The sequence below is a fragment of the Culex pipiens genome, chromosome 3 (genome assembly GCF_016801865.2).
Source record: "Culex pipiens pallens isolate TS chromosome 3, TS_CPP_V2, whole genome shotgun sequence".
Lineage (NCBI taxonomy): Eukaryota > Metazoa > Arthropoda > Insecta > Diptera > Culicidae > Culex > Culex pipiens.
This window is the reverse complement of record NC_068939.1, coordinates 36,274,281-36,295,466: the sequence shown is the minus strand read 5'-3', so window position 1 is coordinate 36,295,466 and position 21,186 is coordinate 36,274,281. Positions and strand designations below refer to the sequence as shown.

Here is a 21,186-nt window from a genome sequence, read left to right as displayed (position 1 = left end):
TGCATTTATAAATATGTTTCTATAATATGAGTGTAAATTAAAAAAAATGTGACGATGATGTTTAGCATTGCTAAGAAATCTACGAAGAAGATTATTACTTTTTTATCCATACAAAAATAATAATAATTCGAAACTGCTCATATTTGTTTTTTTTGCTTTTGGTGGACTTGATAACAATTACTTGTTTACAACAACCACAAAAAGAAAGGTTCTCAATAAAGACCCAATTTTGTGACCACGCACTGCTCGGGTCACGTGGCTGCTATTCTACCAACAACCTAGCATAACTTCAGGGGGAATGTTGATGCGCGCTGCGCTGCATGCTTGCCTAAGCTGCCGTGCAGGACCGTTTGAGGGAAGCTATTGTCAGCGCTAATGCTGCGTGACCATAAAGGCCCTCCCCTCGAATTTGCCCGAACCGTCACTCTCTCTCGAAACCCGTCCCGACACGTTTCCACCCCTTTTGGGTTAAGGGTTGAGCGCGAGTTGGTTGATTGCTTAATTTTTTAATAAGATTGTTCCATTTTTTTCGTCGGTGTCTACTTGAAGCGGCCGGAATGAATTTAATTATTGCGCGTTTGCTTTCGAGATGAGAGAGATTAATTGCAGTTTTATTTCGATTCGGTTGTGTTTGCTTTTGCTGAATGGGCTAGTTTAATCGCCCGTGAGTTATGCTTCAGGTGCAACATTTCTTGTAGAGGTAAGTTGGGTAATGGTTTTGAATCATTTGTTAAAAGTACAGTTAAACCTCGTATAAGAGCGCCTCGCATATGCAACTTTTCATACTTTTTCGGTTTTGTCGCAAAAGTTGCATATGCGAGGTACAGGGCTTATGGGATTTTGGCTATATGGGAGACATGGGCTATATTTTTATAAAAAATCAACTAAACTATACAAATTTATAGTGTTTTGGAATCGTTATGAAGTCAGCTATACAGCTACACCAAATTTACATGGTTTACGATGTTCTAGGTCATCCGAAACTTCGTCAAGTTAAGGCCTATGTGTTCAACGCCGTACAAGTATGAGGTAGGCGATTTGACTGTGGTTTTTGACCATAGATCATATCCGGATAGCCTCAGGGAGGTTCAGGGACTAGTCTACCGATATGTGGTGATGTTCTGGGTCTTCTGTAGAGTCCCGGGAGGTACGTCCGATGGGTCTACCGCCGTAACACGGCAGAGGTCGGTAGTTTTAGACCTCAGATCATATCCGGATAGCCTCAGGGAGGTTCAGGGACTAGTCTACCGGTATGTGGTGATGTTCTGGGTCTTCTGTGGAGTCCCGAGAGCTACGCCTGAAGGGTCTACCGCCGTAATAAGGCAGAGGTCGATGGTTTTTGGCCTTAGATTATATCCAGATAGACTCAGGGAGGTTCAGGGACTAGTCTACCGATATGTGGAGATGTTCTGGGTCTTCTATAGAGTCCCGGGAGTTACGACCGACGGGTCTACCGCCGTAACAAAGCAGAGGTCGATGGTTTTTGACCTTAGATAATATCCAGATAGCCTCAGGGAGGTTCAGGGACTAGTCTACCGATGTGTGGTGATGTTCTGGGTCTTCTGTAGAGTCCCGGGAGGTACGTCCGATGGCTCTACCGCCGTAACACGGCAAAGGTCGGCAGTTTTAGACCTCAGATCATATCCGGATAGCCTCAGGGAGGTTCAGGGACTAGTCTACCGGTATGTGGTGATGTTCTGGGTCTTCTGTAGAGTCCTGGGAGGTACGACCGATGGGTCTACCGCCGTAACACGGCAGAGGTCGGTGTTTTTTGACCTCAGATCATATCCAGACAGCCTCAGGGAGGTTCAGGGACTAGTCTACCGATATGTGGAAATGTTCTGGGTCTTCTGTGGAGTCCCGAGAGCTACGCCTGAAGGGTCTACCGCCGTAATAAGGCAGAGGTCGATGGTTTTTGGCCTTAGATTATATCCAGATAGCCTCAGGGTGGTTCAGGGACTAGTCTACCGATGTGTGGTAATATTCTGGGTCTTCTGTAGAGTCCCGGGAGTAAAGGTCAATGGGTCTACAGCCGTAACTAGTCTACCGATATGTTGTGATGTTCTGGGTGTTTTGTAAGATTTCGGGAGCTACGGTCAATGGGTCTACCACTGTAACAAGATAGAGGTCGGAGGTTTTTGACCTCAGATAATATCCGGATAGCCTCAGGGAGGTTCTGGGGCTAGTCTACCGATGTGATAGGTCTTTTGTAAGATCCCGGGAGTTACGGATGTGTGGTAATATTCTGGGTCTTCTGTAGAGTCCCGGGAGTAACGGTCAATGGGTCTACCGCCGTAACAAGATATAGGTCTGTGGTTTTTGATCTCAGATCATATCCGAATAGCCTCAGGCCCGTTACTTCCGGGACTCTACAGAAGACCCAAAAGATCATAACACATCGGTAGACTAGTCCCTGAACCTCCCTGAGGCTATCCGGATATGATCTGAGGTCTAAAACTACCGACCTCTGCCGTGTTACGGCGGTAGACCCATCGGACGTACCTCCCGGGACTCTACAGAAGACCCAGAACATTTCCACATATCGGTAGACTAGTCCCTGAACCTCCCTGAGGCTATCTGGATATGATCTGAGGTCAAAAAACACCGACCTCTGCCGTGTTACGGCGGTAGACCCATCGGTCGTACCTCCCGGGACTCTACAGAAGACCCAGAACATCACCACATACCGGTAGACTAGTCCCTGAACCTCCCTGAGGCTATCCGGATATGATCTGAGGTCAAAAACCACCGACCTCTGCCTTGTTACGGCGGTAGACCCTTCAGGCGTAGCTCTCGGGACTCCACAGAAGACCCAGAACATTTCCACATATCGGTAGACTAGTCCCTGAACCTCCCTGAGGCTATCTGGATATGATCTGAGGTCTAAAAACACCGACCTCTGCCGTGTTACGGCGGTAGACCCATCGGTCGTACCTCCCGGGACTCTACAGAAGACCCAGAACATCACCACATACCGGTAGACTAGTCCCTGAACCTCCCTGAGGCTATCCGGATATGATCTGAGGTCTAAAACTACCGACCTCTGCCGTGTTACGGCGGTAGACCCATCGGACGTACCTTCAGGGACTCTACAGAAGACCCAGAACATCACCACATATCGGTAGACTAGTCCCTGAACCTCCCTGAGGTTATCCGGATATGACCTGTGGTCAAAAACCACAGTCAAATCGCCTACCTCATACTTGTACGGCGTTGAACACATAGGCCTTAACTTGACGAAGTTTCGGATGACCTAGAACATCGTAAACCATGTAAATTTGGTGTAGCTGTAAAGCTGACTTCATAACGATTCCAAAACACTATAAATTTGTATAGTTTAGTTGATATTTTATAAAAATATAGCCCATGTCTCCCATATAGCCAAAATCCCATAAGCCCTGTACCTCGCATATGCGTGCTTCGCATAAGAAACCCCCATATGAGGTGCATATGCGAGGTTTAACTGTAATATGAATTTAGCTTAGATTGTTTCGGATGTGATGGCTTAATCCTTACGTGTTTTTTTTCAAATAAATTCAATGGTTAGTAAAACATAACACAATTTGCCACTTTTTAAGTTGATGTCATTAAACGCTTTAGTTTCGTCAAGGTATGGTAACCCACGTTTATTTATGGGGGTAACATTATTCCATAGCATTCATTCTTAAATTTACAACTAAATTTATAGGCAGGGAGAATTCACTAAAATTGTTTTCTGTCGATTAGAGCGTGTTCAGGGAGCCCAAATCTATCATACTTTGACGAAACTGATGCAAATAATGAGGGTTTGTTTTAAATCATTTTTTCAAGCCGGGTTTCATTTTGAAGAAGTTTTGTTGGCTAGATTAAGAATAGTCTGCTGTAGTATAATTTTAATCAATAGACTTTCATTTAAAATTTGAGTCAATATGTAACATGTCAACTTTGAACATTTAAATTTTTATTTTGTTGATCTACAGTTGATCAAAGAAAACATTTTGGTTGCTATAGAAAGGGGTTGATTTTTAGGTAACCTAAACTGATCTAGCTCTGAAGTCGTGAATCAATACCTTGACTTTCGACCTCTTGCGAATATTTACCTATATTATCATAATTACAAATATTACCTTGTTTTGCAGGCGTTATTTACAAACTGGAGCTTTTGCAATTGTATTTCCGTGGAAAGCATCATCACTGTGGTGTTTAAGTAAGGTACTTTTCCATTTCATATGAAATGGCAATTGTTGTAAAATAGGCTACTGGATGCTTATCAGGAATTTTTTTCCCAATCTTAAATATTTCTCAAAAATATTAGAAATAAGAGTATAAATTAGGAAAACGAAAAAATCTGCAAATGAACATTAATTAATTAAATTCAAGTCTCTGTTGAAACCTAGCTTCTACATTTACTTGACTTATTGGGAACCAGAAATTACCTCAACTCATTAAGGCCAACCAAATCTGTTGGTGCCGCTGTGTATCGCGAATTAGAAGTGATTAACCTGCTGAATTAGCCACGAACTCAAACTCGATAATGAATCACCTCTCATGATTTAGAAACCTTGCGGATTAGAATCGATTGCGCGTTGGCCAACGTTATCACCCAGCATATCAACTTTGGCGAATGGTATACACAAAAACAAACAAGTTTGAGTTTTTGGTCACCCAGGTTCAAGTGACCCTTAGAATGTCAATTTTAAATGAATGGATCATTCATTTGAAAATTACGGAAATCAAATTTATACTGCCAGATGATAATTATTTTATGAAATTAATTTGTTGCCTAAAAACAATTTTGTGAAATAGCGATATTATGGATACCCTGAATTAACGACCAATTAATACCTTGAATCACCTTTGGCGGCGCATCGCAAAAATCAAGTAAATGCGCATCTTCACAGGCAAAGCAAAACCGTCGGCGTCGTCGTCGCCATTTGACTTTTGGTATTTACCAATAAACAGGCCGGGCTAATTCCTCACCATGTGTAGGTATCTGCGAACGCAATTCTGTCAACCTGTTGAAGATGCTGCGCTAGTCGCGAGTATGTGCGGGACCACAATGAAGCGATTTGACTACCGAGATAAACCGCGTTCATGCGCCACAGGCCGTGAGGAGTCGATCAGATTGAGCACTTGGCAAACTTTAGAAAATAAAAACAGCTACCGATTGAGGAGTTGGGTCTTCTCGAAGGACAAGGTCGGGTGAATCGAGTTTTTCCAGTGTTTGGGATTATTTCAAGCATTCCATGCAAAATATGACCATCAATAAACCGCACCACCATTTGCATCGTCAGTTTTGAGTAATTGCAACAAGTTTGCAAACACAGTAAATTTTATTCAAATTCGATATTTTTTCGCACACGTCAAGAAAGTGTTGTTCCCATTCTGGTTTTCGATATTTACATAGCAGATGTACAACATCCAGTAGAGGGGCAGATGCCAAAGTTGATGATATGATAATTCAAAACTAACGAACATGTCACCTGCACGTTGTGGGGTTTGCCTAGTAGGATTTTTTGTATGTTTCTGAGATTTTCAGCCGAGAGTAGAAATTAAAGATGGACCATAAATCATCGTAAGTGACAGAAATGAGCATCATCGTACGAGTCGATTGAGTCATTGGCACTAAATTAGCTGCAGTTTTCCTTTTTAAGAGGTGAAGAAATTTTGTGAAAGACGTAGAATTTAGATATCTTATTTTTTTAAATTCAGAAACTTTTATCTTAAAAGAATAAGTAGTATTGAATAAATATGTTTGTTGTTGTCTTTTTTCAAACTGTGAAATATTGATTGAAATTAGTAGTAATTTTTCTTAATTTTTTTTTTGAAAAAAGGATATGTTTAGAAAATTAACATGTTTATTCTTGAAAATGAAAAGTACACAGAAAGCGTAGCATTATAAAATCATAATAGATCTGGCGGAAATTGTACAAGGTGCAATTTTAGCAAATTCAGCGAAAAATTGGTCAAACCAGATTGTCTGATCAATGAACAAAATGTTCTGTACTAACATTTTGTTTGGTTGACCATTCTGTGCATTGCCCTAAGTTTGGTTGTTTACAGTAGTCGGGCATGTACGTGTGTCAAACGCGTTCTGACTAACTTGCATCAATTCGGGTTTTTTTTGGATCTGTGAAAGTCAAAAGATGAGGCATTGAACATGCACGTGTGGCAAGATAGCATGACAACAAAGAGGTGTAATATTACTTATGTGATTTGGTGATACATATTAAAAAATAGGACATTAAGTCCATTACCATGCTATATTTAGCTTTAATTTTATAAATTTGCTGCTTTTTAATAATCCACAATAAAAGGAATACACAATTCAAAGTTACATTTGAGGCACAAGTTTAATGAACAGCTAAATGATATTTATTCAGCACGTGGCTCTCCCTCTCTTCTTCAAACAATGACTGGTTTTGTCCTGACAAATCGACCCCCATTAGTTTAACGTGAAACATGCTGTAATGAAGCCCAATAAAAGTGCTATAAACAAATAAACCTTCCGGAAAGCATCCCCAGACTAGGGGCGACAATAGTAGCTACACTCAACCCTCGGTGGTTGGCCACTTTTGAGTTTGTACCCCGTTGGCAGGGTTACCAGGTCAAAATTAAAAAAAATCTGACAAAGTATCGTCCAAAAATCTGGAAAAATCTGGCAGACGAAAATCTAACCATTCTCAATAGTAAAGGGGAGGGAGGATACACCCTTACCAAAAATCATTATTTTTTGAGTTCCAAATCCCGCTTTCATACGATTTTTTGAGTTCAGGTACTACAACCATAAAAATGGTTATATGGGTTGAACTGAAAAAATCGTATGAAAAGTGGGATTTGGAACTCAAAAAGTCATGATTTTTGGTAAGGGTGTATGAATTTATTAAAAAAAATATATAAAATTCAGGTGGTTTAATTGATTTTATGACCTCAAATATGTTTCATTAACATTCCCTTTACGAATAACTCATTCTATTTTTTTTTTATTTTCAATAAAATTCGTTTATTTTAATCAAAAAGTTGTTTAAAATGGGCATGAAGTGAAAAATCTGGCAAAAACTGTCAAAATCTGGCACTGAGAAGGATGAATCTTTATTCTGGCTGACACTTGAAAAATCTGGCATTCCCAGATTTATCTGGCAACATGGCAACCCTGCCCGTTGGTTTGAATTCACACTATAAAGTGACGAACAGTTACTTTTTATGACCAGTTTAACGACTGTAGACAGTGGTTCTGCTTGTTGTTGGCTGTGACAGTCGGGGCAAATGAAACACCGTTTTTTTCAAAATTACTCGACGTTTCGACTCTCTGGTTTGAGTCTTCTTCAGGAGGATTTCGTGTCAGACAGTGTCCCAAGTGTGTAAGCAATCCGGAACAATAAGCGGAGTTAGTTTGGTAGAGTGTGTGAGCTCCGTGTAAACAGGGTGTCAAAATCAAAAGTGACCCCGCTCGTTTGACAACAATTTTTGTCAAACCATCGGGGTTTGAGTATAGTAGTGATAGACTGCCATTTTATGAATGGAAATTTTTACGATTTGGTAACTTTGGGTGTCCATAAAAAACTACATTCATTAGGGGTCATCCATAGACCACGTTGACACTTTTTTAAAATTCCTGATACCCCCCTGTCCTCACCTCATGTGACCAATTGTTCAAATGTTTTTGTAAGGAGAGTGGTCAATCGTAACCACCCTCCCCCCCCACCCTTCAGGTTTCCACGCGATTTATGGATGGATGGCCCCTAAGGTTGGGGCAAACAACTACACCAATAGGGGCCTTGAAGACACTGCTGAGGGTGTCTCTTTGATGGCCGCTAAGAGACGAACCGCCCGGAAATCATCTGCTCGCTGTGATTGTACTGTCTTGGCTCAATGCTAGGATGATTTTAATGATGTTATGATTGTTTAAATTTGCTAGTCATATAAAAAATCAACGATTTTTTTGGAAATGGTATTGGTAAAATATAACGTCATGATTCGAAATCTGGACACTAAGTAGCATATCATTTGATCATCAAATCTTGTAACAGGTTGAAAAATGTAGAAATATCATCAGGATTTTTCATCAGAGTTTTAAAATTAAGATGACTTGTTGTGCTTCGAATCCCGGACACTGATAAAAGCGAAATACGGACACTTTTGCTTCGCATTCCGGACACTGGATTTTGTTTGAAACCGCACAAATTCGGACTGAAATGTTCGTGAATGGCATTCTTTAGGTCTCGAATAAGCTGTTCACATCAAAACAATCGATATTTTATATAAGAATTTGCTAGAACTTAAAGAAATCATAACCATAAATATATGAAATATTTCAGTGAAATGTTTCACATTTGTAGTAAACTTTTAATGTTATTTTATATAATTGTTTTGACATTAACTGCAGCGTTCAAACAAACTTTAAATGAAAGTTGATTTTAGAATTCATCAAATAACACAGTTTTGACATTCATAATGCGTAGGGGAGAGTGGGGAGACTTGATCCCCGGGGACACTTGATCCCAAGCCTGTATCTCGTCAGCATGTGGGTAAAACAATTAGCTTTGTTCTAGAAAGTTGTGCGAAATTATCTAAAACTCATTGTAGAAAACAAAGAAAAAAATAAAATAATGTTTAGATTGAGTTACACACATTTTTCTAAAACGAGCTGCAAAAAACTTCCAAGAGATCATTTTTTCTTTTTTTGATATGCATAGAAACGGAACGGAATCGACGTAACACCTTATAATGTGGCCCTCTTAAACCTTGCGGTTTCGTCAACGGATCCACAGGCGTGTATCGTTCTTTTTGCGACAAGACTCCGCCTCCCGGGTCTCCTAAGTGTGAAGGTATGGCACGGGGAGAGGGCACCGAATACCTATATTTACACTTAGAATTTTTTGCGTCCGCCCTGGGATTCGAACCGGCGACCTCTGGATTGTGAGTTCAGTGCGCGGTCCGATTGATCCACACAGGCAGACGCATGCATAGAAAACAATAAAAAATTATTCAAAAAAAAATATTTTTTGTATATGGATTGTTTGATAAACTTATCAACTCCAAAACCCTTACGCATTTGATGTTAAATTTATCGTCTTACTATTTTTAAAATCAATTGTTTAAAAAAGTGCGTTAAGGGAGACTTGATCCCTGCATTTTTACAGTCACTGGAAACAGCTTCAAGATTAATTAATTGGGCTGGGTTTTCATACATAGTTTCCTTTAGTATAGTTGTACATAACTTACTGCAGTTTGAACCTTTTTTCAAAAGTTTTGTAAACAAAAATTTCCAGCTTTTGTAAACATGCTTAATTTTGGTCTAAAAAATAATAATTTAAGTTTTTAAATATTTTACATGCTAAACTTGTTATATTTTGAACACAAACGTACAGGTTTTATGTGAAATTGCTGTAACTTATAGAAAATTAAAAGTTTGGATGAATAAGAAACATTTTGCATAAGATTACTTCAAAATGTTGAAAGGGGGATCAAGTTACACCTAACATTTTGAAAATGCCGGTTTAAAATATTGTTTTAAAACGCTTGGCATGATTCGAAGAGTTTATCTGATGAAATACCATTTTTAGCCAAACATAGATGAATGTTTAAGCTTTCAATTCATGCAAAAAGTTTATAGTTTTGTGAGAAATTGACAGAGTTATGTGCGATACAAAAAAAGGGGATCAAGTCTCCCCACTCTACCCTACTTATATCCAAATAATTGATAAAACAAGATGAGGTGTACGGGTTTCGAAGCGTCCGGGAATTCGAATTAAACTTATCATGAAATTCAAAATAGCGTTTGAACTTCTTATCAAAAGCCCCAAGATAGCACAACGACGACGTGCTGAGAAGAAAGACAACGACCTTCTACGGAAGAGGTCGTACTGTGCTTGCTGGAAGCTGTTTAATGTCCACCCTGCCGAATCACCCATCGACCATAGCAATTCGTCAAGAGTCAACAGCATTGACTTCCTCTCTAATTCGCTTTTAATCGGTACTGGTTTGGCACAAGAATGACCAATTTTGTCAACAAGATGAGTGAATCGGTTAAAAAAACAGTGTATGATCGGTGAATTATTGCGCCACATGGAAGATGTCATGGGCTCATGCTGTGAGCACTGGGAGTTCAAGAAGCTTAAACACTGGACTTAAGTGGTCAGCTACAGTAGAGGGTATAGTTGCTACTTTGCGCAACACTTTAACACTTCTTCGTCAACAAGAAACATCGAGCCCAAGAATGATGAAAAGTGTCGGCAAATATTGACAGAGTGAAGTAGGTGATTGTATATGGTATCAATTATAGAAGAATTCATATTGACTTAAGCTTATGAAACCCGCTGGATTACTCAAGTTTACTGTTAGTAAGACATTACACACAGAAAAATGTGTTACAATTAGCTAAACTACCTTACGCAGATCGCATCGACGTGAGTTGCAGTTCAAAGTGTATCCACTATTCATTTATACTTTGCTCAAATCGCACGAAGACGATGGAACCAAAGGTGCAGGAGAGGAAAAGTTCGATGGGTCGATAGTGATTAAGATGTGCCGCCGACCACGAGGATGACGACAACGATCGTCCTCGTGGAGGCAGCAGCCCCTTGGCCACTCGATGAGCAAACTTTTTTATTTGCACTCTGACAACGAAAAAAGATTAAAATTCTTTTTTTGACCTGAAAATAATTTACTCTGCAAGCAATCGTTGGTCAAACTCTAAAATTTGCCCAAATTTTTCTTGCAGAAAAAAATATCATTTTTTTCAGTGCACTGTAGAAGCTTGTTGGCTGCTTTGCCGCGCGATTAATGGAAAGCTCTGGTGCGCATTTTATCAAGTTTCGAGTGATTATTGTTATTTAAATTGGAGGTGCTCATTCATTCCGATGACTATCGTGTCACACACCACATCCACCACCGGTCAGGTTCATGCAAATTTGGCGGGATTTGGGGGAGAGAGAACATTCTCGCGGATTGGTTGCACCCAAATCGTAGGCTAATTTATTACAGGGAGTTTTATGGGGGGTTATTTTTCTGTTCCTTCTTTCGCCTTAGTGTGTGAAAAGATGTCGTGGGAGGATTAATACGGTAATTTGGAAGGATTTCGGGTGGTGGAAGAATATTGAAAAATCATCTGATAATTTAACATCGCAAAACCAGTGCGTTCGCAGAGCGGACAGAGGTAAATAAGGCACAGTTGGACAGTGTTATAACATTTAAAAAAATAACATCTGGAAAAATGTCGTTTTATACCAATTTTAATTTGAAAGGATTTTTAGGAGAACTTTTATTTTGAATACTTTTAAGGCTTGAGTCATTTTTTTTTTACTGATTTGGAAATAACATTTTGTAAAAATGATTTTTGAAAATTCAGCCGTTCAAGTTCAAGTTTACACATTGGGTCTGAGGGGGGAGATTAGGTCACACAAATTTCCGCATTTTTGTATGACCCAATCTCACTCCCAGACCCAATGTCACCGCTGGTGACGGTACAACTAATAAAAGTGCCCAAGAAGCATGACCACGTGCTGCTTGTCAATAAATCAAACCACCCACATTAACGACCCCCGGGTCTTTTGTGGTCTCTATTGCAAGTTTCTGCTCGAACCTAGGAGTCCGAAGGCTTGAATGGGGAGAGAACCCAAACCTCTTTCTACTCCAAGGAACCTTCCACCCCAGTGTTTGAACTGACGACCTGTGAATTGCGAGTCCAACCGCCGCTTGGTTTGGTGTGTTGTTTGTACTTACGGCATGGAGAAGACTCCTACACCTGGAATGACTTAACGGCCTAGCAACCAAGGCTGGGACCGACATTTTACTTCCTCATCCGATCGAAGGTTGGAGCGACTTGCTGCTTGTATAAGGGTTTTGCATATTTTCAGATAATAGGGAAAAAAATGCCACATTTTTGCTTAATATTCGGTTTTTGCTCAATATAAGCTACGATTTGAGAAATATAGCGACTGATCCGCTTATTTCTACAGGCTTTTTTACATTTTTAGATATTCTCTCCAAAATTAGAAAGCATTCGCATGTAATTCCTAATGAATTGACCCTCGTCACTGTGATCGTATTATCTAATTAATCCCGTAATAAATATTGTGTCTGATCTGCAAACATTTTTGGACACTTCGTCGTTCAGGTGCTCACTGTCCTCTCGAAGAGGTGAACCACGGTGCTAGTGTGACAAGCTTATGGATATGCAAATTGTATGTTTTATTCTCGAATCGACACCATCACCCCTGAAAGACCCCTTGTGCCCCTTGTGATGGGGGGTCGTGCGTCCAAAAAGGCTCTCTCGCTAGAACCTCCCATACTGAGTGTGTCCATCGCGGAGGAGCTTTTGCAACACCGTCGTCGTCGCATTTCTTCAAATACATGTAAATTTTGTTTATCGGCATTACGATTAAAAAGGCTCTCCCGAGAGGCTCCCCCTCGGACACCAACACAGTGTTGCATGTGTGCGAGTGGATGCGCCCGGTGTTAGATGGATGGTTTTGGGAAGGGTGTGCTTTAAGAGGTGCTCTAAGGTGCCACATAACTACCCTCCCCATATATGTGTATAAAAGCTCGTCGCAAAGTCGCAAATCCGTTTATTATTCTACCGCGGTCATAAGTTCAGAGGCGACGAAGACGAGTCGTGCTCAGCGCAGTTTAGCAAGCAAGCAAAGTGGTGTTTAGTGAGGCCCAAAAACAAACACCCAGCAGTTGGGTATAGTCGGTTGTACTTGCGAGAGCTACTAAGCGATAATCAAGTGGTCGAGTGGATTCTATACTTAGTTTTGGAATCATGAAATTCCTGGTGAGTGGAGGAGTGCTAGCTCGTGTGCAATGTTGGTTTATCTTGAAAAAAAAAATAATAATAAATAATAAAAAACAAAATCTTAACTTGTGGCAGTGACCGGTTGATAAATGGCTAAGGTGTGCTTCTGATGCAAACATAGTGATGATATCTGTTATGCACCATTCAAAATTATGTGAGATTGTTAAGATACGTTCTGATTGAAAACATTGATGGGTCTAAATTGAGTATATAAAAGAAGGCTAGTTATCAGTGTTAAGTTACACCGGAATTCAACAAGGATGTAAAGCAAACAAAAAAGTAGCATTTTAAAAATTCAAAATTTCGGAAAATCTCAAGAGATACCCTCTGGCTCGATTCTTTAGGCAAAATAATATCTGTGCCAATTTTGAGCCAAATTGGTTAAGGTGTAGGGGTTACTTTTTATCGTTCTATGGGGAAAGCGCAGAAATGTGAGCGTGAGATTCTTATAGGAAATTTAATTCCCTACAACTTTGTCTTAGAGTGCAAGAAGATCCGAGTTGATCCTGATGAGTTATTAGCAATGCAATGAAAAGACATCGGAAAGGTATCGGGCTTTAAAGGAAAAATTGTTTGAGGACCGACAAATCTAGCTAAATATATAAAAAGTCATATGAAATCCTTATATGCCGTTTCGACTGTGTCTGAACCATAGAGCCTATGTCTGAACATATTTTTAACGGACTTCTCGGACAATTTTACGTAACATATCAAAAAATGGGTGAGGTTCATTAACAGGATTCCGACAAATGATTTTTTGAAATAAAATCTGGGGTTTTCCACGCGCTGCTTTTCTTAAATACGCTGTATCTCAGCAACCTGAGGTCTATTCTTCAATGTCTTCTAGACAATTTTGTAGCAAATTTTGTGAACTTTTTGAAAATAATCTTTTTAGAAATGGTCACTCATGGTCACTATTTTTAAAATCGAAAAACTGCAAATATTGCTTTTTTTGTATGAAATTTCGATTTTTTTTACAAAAATCACTATTTAAAAAAAAAACTCGTCGGCAGATTTTTTGACCATATTTCTCTATAGCTCAAAAGTTGCGGGTTTTGGTCCCTTAAAACATATCAAAAAATCACGAAAATAAAAAAATACCAGTTTTGGGAAATTGAGTTTTTGTTTTTGTTAAAAAAAGGTAATAAAAAATTCGGCACTTTTTTCCATTTACCTTTTTTTCTCAATAGTCCTCAATAATACCTACAACTTTGCAGAAAAAACCAAATTGAAAAGAAAATTCACTCAAAAGTTACAGCTGTTTGAATATTTACGTAAATTGTATGGGCAACTGCCAAAATTGTATGGAGACTTGTATGGTTGAACCAATGACTTAAAATTGCTTCTTTGGTTATAGGAAAGGTCCTTACAAAATTTGAGCCAGATCAAAAAATACAAAAAAATGGTCTAAATCGGCCGATTTCGTAAAGAATTGATTATGATTCCACGGCGTGTTCTCTGGGCAACCTTAAGGGGAAAAAATAGTCATCGCTACTTTCAAATGTGTCTTAAAGGAAATTTTCTCAGCTTTCCAATGCTTTTAAGAGCAAAATGTTTGATCGATAAATTTCTGAGGTATTTTTATTTTAAGTTTTTTGTTTTAAATCCCTTCATCATTTATTGGAAACATTTTAATAACAGTTCAGGTAACTTGTCAAATAATGCGTTTTATGTGTCATTTACTCATCAAAATGTGCAAAATAAGACAAGAAACAACTATTTAAAAGGTTTCAAATCGCTAAACATTTTAAAAATTAAGTATTAACCGAGTATTTGAATATGCGGGATTTATTCAGAAATTGAAAGCAGAAAATCGTATTAAATATATGTTTACAAGAATTAATAGATTATTACATAATTTTTGTGCCGTCTGCTCTGATTTAGCTTGGATTTAGCTGATACAACCTAGGTTTGAAATTGTTAAGGGTAATCAAATAGATTTTTATGAATAAATATCATATTTCCTTAACCAACATCAATGAATCACAAATTACTGTGTTGAGTTTCAGGGGAAATACTTTTCATGAGTATGAAATGATCAAGTAATCAGCAATGTTATAGAAGTCTTATCTGTTTTAAAAACGTTTTACAAGTATCTTGATTTTTGTTCAAATAGCTTGTGATGGAGGATTCTGTTTGATTTTTTGCTTAATTATTTTTTTATTTTTGTTTCAACTTAAAAAAAATGTTTGTGAAGGTGTTTTCAACATTCTCACGAATTTAACAGCTACTTTTGAATGCATTTTCAACAGTTAAACATTTAAAAAATATATTTTCTTTATACTCATGACTTTTGAAGCATGCAACAGTAATTTGTAGTACATTTTCGATTTTGAATCATGTTTTGTATCTTTGTTCCTGATTCATGTTTGTTGAAGGATATATCATGTTTATTCATCAAAAAGCAATAATACTCTTAAATTTAATGCACGTATGTACAGAAATTCGTTTTACCATATTTGATCCTTATATTTTTTAGACACACAAAAAAAAATGGTGCCAAAAATTATAATTTTATCCTGATCCTGATGATCAAGTGAAATTTTCCTTAGTTTCTGTTTAATTTAACATTTTCCAAGACATTTTCACACATTGTTTTTGGTAAGAGTATTCAAAATAAGGTTATATTCAACCAAACAAATTTCAACCATCCGAAATTCAACCTTTTTTTACTGTGTATTTTTTTTTCTGTAAAACTTGTTTAATGGTAATTTCTATTTTGCCAGGTTGTTTTTGCTGTCGTGCTGCTGTCAACGTGCCAGCTTACCGTAGCCCAGGACGATGTACAGCTTGTTCAGTTTACTAACGAGAACGGCGTCGATGGAAGCTACAACTTTGCGTAATAACTCAAATGAATTTGGTACATTTATCGAACAGGGTTTTTTTACTGTGTGATTCTTCTTTTTTTTAGGTACGAGCAATCCGACGGCCAGAAGCGCGAGGAAGCTGGCGTGTTGAAGCCGGTTGAGGGTGCCGAAGCTCCGGCCATTTCCGTGACGGGCTCGTACGAGTTTACCGATCCCACTGGACAGCGGTACCGCGTGGACTACACCGCCGACGAGCGCGGATATCGGCCAACGGTAACGAAGCTGTAAACTCTGCAGGAGAATGATTCGTGATGTGCCAAGTAGACGAAACACTGTGAAAATGAGGAGTTGTGGTTTTGGTTATTGTTTTTTTTAAAGCAAATGCAGTTAAATCTTGTTTGTGCCAAACCAAAAGTTCTTAACTCACCTCTACCTTTGTTTCATGCAGCATTAATGTAAAGAGATTATAGTTGCGACAATAAAAATACATTTTTCAAAACGTTACATTTTTGCCACTTTGGAATTGAATGTGGAATTGATCTTTGTGTATTTTCCAGACGTTGACTAGTTGAAATTTTTATATCTAACACGGTAACTTAATGCATATCTCAAACTAAACTAAACCAAACCATTGTCGAGAAACAGCCCTTTAAAAATAAAACCTTTGAAATCTGTGCCATAGAAAGAGCAGTGGTCCAACCGTCAACAAACTTGAGATTTCTGACAGGGTGACCACTCAAGTCGGGAAATAGGAAAAAAGTCGGGAATTCGCCAAAATCCGCAAAAAATCTCCCTCGACTCTGGTTCAGTTCAGTTTCAGTTGGTTAGACTTCTATTTCCTTCAAAATTTAGATTTTTTTGAAAACATATTTGTTTTGCCCCCTGATTTTTCGAACCGATTTTAAAAAGGGGGCGACATAAACTTTGAAAAATATATAGATAGATATATAGATAAAGCTTGATTTTAAGTTATCGGAAAACTTAAATATTGAATTAAATCAAATCGTTGTTCGTTCTGAATGAAAAATTTAAAAAAGTTTTTGTCGTTTTGAAAACATGAAAAAGTTATTGAAATTTCAAAAAATACATGACACATTCTGCCGTGACGTTGCAACGCTTTGACTTTTCTTTTTTCAGTATTTTGGCTGTAACAAAAAAAAAAAAAATACATATGTTATTACAGATTCGGAAAGTACATTAAATTTCCTATAAGAAACAATGTTGAAACATTATTTTAAGCGAATATTCTATTTTTGAGAGGGGAATATGTAGCGTGACGTTGCAACGCGTGACTTTTTCTCAATCCTGACCCAATTCATGTTTCGCCATTAACTCTGCTCTGTTAAACGGCAAATTTGGAGTTCTTCTTCCATTTTTAGTGTAAAATTTGCCAACAAATCGAATGCAATCATTAGTTTTTCGAAAAAATTAAACCTCGATTTTTGAAGACCGCTTACATTTCGTGACGTTGCAACGCTCTGTTTTTGAAAACAGGGTTTTTCGTTGCGTTGCAACGTCACGAAATGTTAGTTTCAAAATAAATCATAGTTTTGTTAGTTTGAGCAACTGTAGGTTATGATTTTATTATTAGACATTAACAGACAGTACAAGGACATGTGAATTGATTGGCCGCCCCAGGTTAGACCGCCCCCCCTCCCCCTATACCGCTTTCACAGTAGCAGTACGATATACGCAGTTTTCCAAGCATTTTCAAAGTAAAAAAAAAAATAATTGTATTATTCCATTATCACGAAGGGCAGCCCCCCCCCCCCCTCACTCCCACCTCCTCTATCCATGTTATGGGGCGTCCATGCATTACGTAACGCCGTAATATCAAGGGGGAGGGGGGCGCGGTTCGAGGATTTATACAAAAAAATGTATCGGAAATGTATTACCAGGGAGTGGAGGGGGTCTCAAAATATAAATGTTTTGTTACGTAATGCAAGAACGCTCCCTTAATATTTTAATCGTTTCGGGAAATTTACAAAACACGTGGAAGTTTTAGAAGGGAGGTATGGAGCTTCAAGTTTGCAGGAGGGCAGAAATTTATAACTAAAGTGCCCATATCGTTTGTTGATGGCCCCTAAGGGGTGATCTGCAAACAACGTTACTTATTTTGTTGACTTTTGTGCTTTTTAAATTAAATTTGAGGAAATAATAAAACTGTTTACCTGCGCAACATAACATTTTTAATTGCGAACAACTAAACTTTGCATACAACTTATTTAGGAAAGGGTTCGTCCAACAACAAAGTGACAAAAGTTTGTAAAAGAACAATCGAATCACGTGATTATTATTGTTTGGTGAATTTCACCGTAATTTGGCCTACATAAGGGTGTGCGATAAAAAAAATCGTTGGGTTGTATTAGAATGCACCCTCACATAAATCAGTTTATCATAAAGGGGCTATCCAGTAATTATTTTTTTGAAAGTTTTAGAATTTTTCCCCATTGTGAACATCGGTCTATTTTGATTTACTCAACAAGTTTTATAAAATACATACTTTTTTCGAGTTGCTACAAACCTAAGTGACGGAATTTGTGAATGACCCATGTGCAATTTTTCTGTAAATAGACTCGGAAACATTATATAAAACATATATAATATTTATTATCCTTTGATCTCCAACAATCAACTACGCATACACCTTTTTTGCCATGTGACCAATATGATTTAAAATTTCGTGACTAGCGTGGTTCACGTTTCTATGAAAAAGACAAAAGTTGTTATTTTGTCTTGCATCAACCGGAATTTCGTTCTTTTATGTCCCCAGAAGCACTCCTGAAAATTTGAGCCCATTTGGTAAGGACTAGGAGCTCCAGTTTTAATTTGAAATTTATATGGGATTTTGATTTATTTTCCATGGGAAACTATATTTTTTTACATTGTATTAGGATTTTTTTTTTATAAATCGATGAAATGACTTGATTCTTATAGTAGGAGATAGGTTTTGAACTGGGGAACAACTTTGTAGAACATACCAACATGCTAGGAAGTGACCCTTTAAAGATACAGATACTTTTAGATGGTGGCTTTTGAAGGGGCCAGCCACCATCTAAAAGTATCTGTATCTTTAAAGGGTCACTTCCTAGCATGTTGGTATGTTCTACAGTGACGTTGCAACGCAAACTTAAACCTGTTGTAACTTTGGATCTAGACAACCAATTTAGTCGCTCTAGGTTGCAATTGAAAGCTCTTTCCAAGTACAAAGAGCATTGAAATGTTTAGTTTTCTGTTGACATAAACAACTGTCCCTTTTTCGTGACGTTGCAACGCAATAAAATGGTAAACTTACGCTAGTTTGAAAAAATACTTAACTTGAGATAAACTGTTAATCCATGACATTTCCGTTTAGTACATCTAAAAACCTACAAAATGCAATCAAAAGAATAATTTTGGATTTTATTTCGCTGAAAAACAGGAGTTTTTAGAAAAATGTTTTAAGACGCTGATTTTATCACGAATTGTTGCATAACTTAACCAACTTGTACATAATGAGCATGAGCATGAGCATGAGCATGGTTGACTGCCAATGAGCTGCTACTCCGTTATTGACAGATCAGCTGAAGTTAAACAATGAATCAAAAATGATCAGTGGGAGCCAACCATCCGTTCACTGTTTAACCCCTGAAGACCCCGACTTTATTAGTCAATACCGGCGCCCTCCCAAGAAGCCTGCAGTTCAACAAAAGGACGTTTTTACAGTGATTTGCAGTAACACTTAAACCAATTTTAATGCAACAATTCACACGACGTCGTGCCTCCCGATCAACGATGATGTAGGAAGGACTTGAGCAAGCCAATCAGGATGAAACACGAAGCAAAATTCTTTTCTTTTCACACACAATGCCACACAATTGACCGCGCGTCACCACCCAACAAATTGAACTCTTAACCAACTTGTACATAATGATATTCAAAAGTTCAATTAATGAAAACCATGATTTTTGAAGCTTCAAGTAGTCTAGAATCGAGGAAAAATATCCAAATAGCTCATACACGCTTTTCAAAATTTCATCCTAATGTGTACATTGTCGGAGAATGTGTCACATCCAAGAAATTTTGAATTAAGTTATTGCAAATATGTTTAAAGGATTTTTCTCTTCAAACTTTTCACACACATAAAATTAGAGATAAAACATGAAAACTTATCAATCTGAAACTTTTGATGAAAAATAATGAAACGCTTAAATACTGACAACTAGATAAATGATTAAAAAATTGCACATTAAAATTTACTTCGTAACAACTTTTTTTAAGCAAATTTCTGATATTTTCTAAATTCTTTGAAAGAATAATAACAGAAATCATATTTTAAGCGTTCTTTCATTTCAAATAAAGCAAAATTAAGAATAACTTTTAAAACTCAGCAAACTTTGAGTTTTTGCCATTTCCAGTAGAAATGAAGTATCAAAAAATATACGTTTGCCAATTTTAAAAATAAACTTCGAAGTTATAAGTATTGTTAAGCTTTCGGTTATTTTTCAAAGATTAATTGTTTATGTTTCTACTCTGAATAAAATAATGAGTGCTTCCATTTTAAGTGTATTTTCTACCAATTTATTGTTAACTTTCTGATTCTACGGAAATTGTCAATAGTTTGATTTGTTATGATAAATTTAGTTTTTTTCGATAGTTTAAATATACTTTTTTATAACGAGTTTCTTTGTTTGAAATCATTCTTCAGATAAGAAATGCCTATTATTTGAGTTTTTGGAAAAGTCGGGAATTTGAAAATGGGATTTGAGTGTTCACCCTGTAATCATTTAATGATTCCTGTTAACTATCGATATATGTACGTTCCCTCCAAGTTTGGTCCAAATCGAATGACCCGTATTGGTATTAAAGAAGACGTCTTCTGTGTGGTTGTGCTTTCTGACTAAACTCCGTCATAAAATGGTTAAGAATTGGATAAGGATAGCATATCTACGCTAACAAATTTCTAAAAATCTGTTTCAAAAACAGATTGATACCGTTTTTATATTATAAATATGTTATAAATGTGTTAGTACATAAACTTCTTGTGATAAATATTTTTCTTAAACTTCAATTGAAAATAACTCAATATAATATTATGCGCTCAAACTTTTCGGAAGATAAGTAGATCATAATATCCGTTGAACAAGCCTTTAGGAGTTATCTTTATTCTCAAGATTCTTTTCTTCTTTTCAAAAAAGTAGTTATTTTTGAGTATTTTTTTTAAGATGAGACCCTGCAATCAGGGTTGCCACAAATACAGATTTATCTGTATTTTACAGATTTTTGAGGTGATGAGGTCATACAGAATCTGTATGTAAAGAAATACAGATTTAAGAAAAACATACAAATATACAGATTTTCCCGATTTTTTTTATTAAAATTAAATAATTTTAATTCTTTAAATATTTTTTTCAATTGCTGGATGAGCCCAAACATTAAATTTCAGATTGTATAGCATTTTTATGCATTAAAAAACAATTAAGAATATTTTGTTTTTTGAAAAATTGTTCAAAAATGTCAATACAGATTCCAAATACAGATTTTCGTCCCCCTGATACAGATATACAGATTTTTGACCTTCAAAAATACAGAATCAAATGTGGCAACCCTGCCTGCAATGCA

At 37.3% G+C, this 21,186-nt stretch overlaps 1 protein-coding gene across 1 annotated transcript; it reads left to right on the top strand.

The window, feature by feature from the left end:
* Nucleotides 1-12,543: 12,543 nt before the first annotated feature.
* LOC120427576 (endocuticle structural glycoprotein SgAbd-5-like) lies at nucleotides 12,544-16,089 on the top strand. The gene is made up of 3 exons (XM_039592457.2): nucleotides 12,544-12,757; nucleotides 15,505-15,617; nucleotides 15,690-16,089. Exons 1-3 carry the CDS (start codon nucleotides 12,746-12,748, stop codon nucleotides 15,871-15,873), a joined length of 309 nt encoding a protein of 102 aa, XP_039448391.1. The 5' UTR covers nucleotides 12,544-12,745; the 3' UTR covers nucleotides 15,874-16,089.
* Nucleotides 16,090-21,186: the final 5,097 nt, after the last annotated feature.

Coding starts and splice junctions, on each gene's coding strand:
- LOC120427576 (XM_039592457.2), top strand. Junction 15,618..15,689: donor GATGGAAGCTACAACTTTGC/GTAATAACTCAA, acceptor TCTTTTTTTTAG/GTACGAGCAATCCGACGGCC.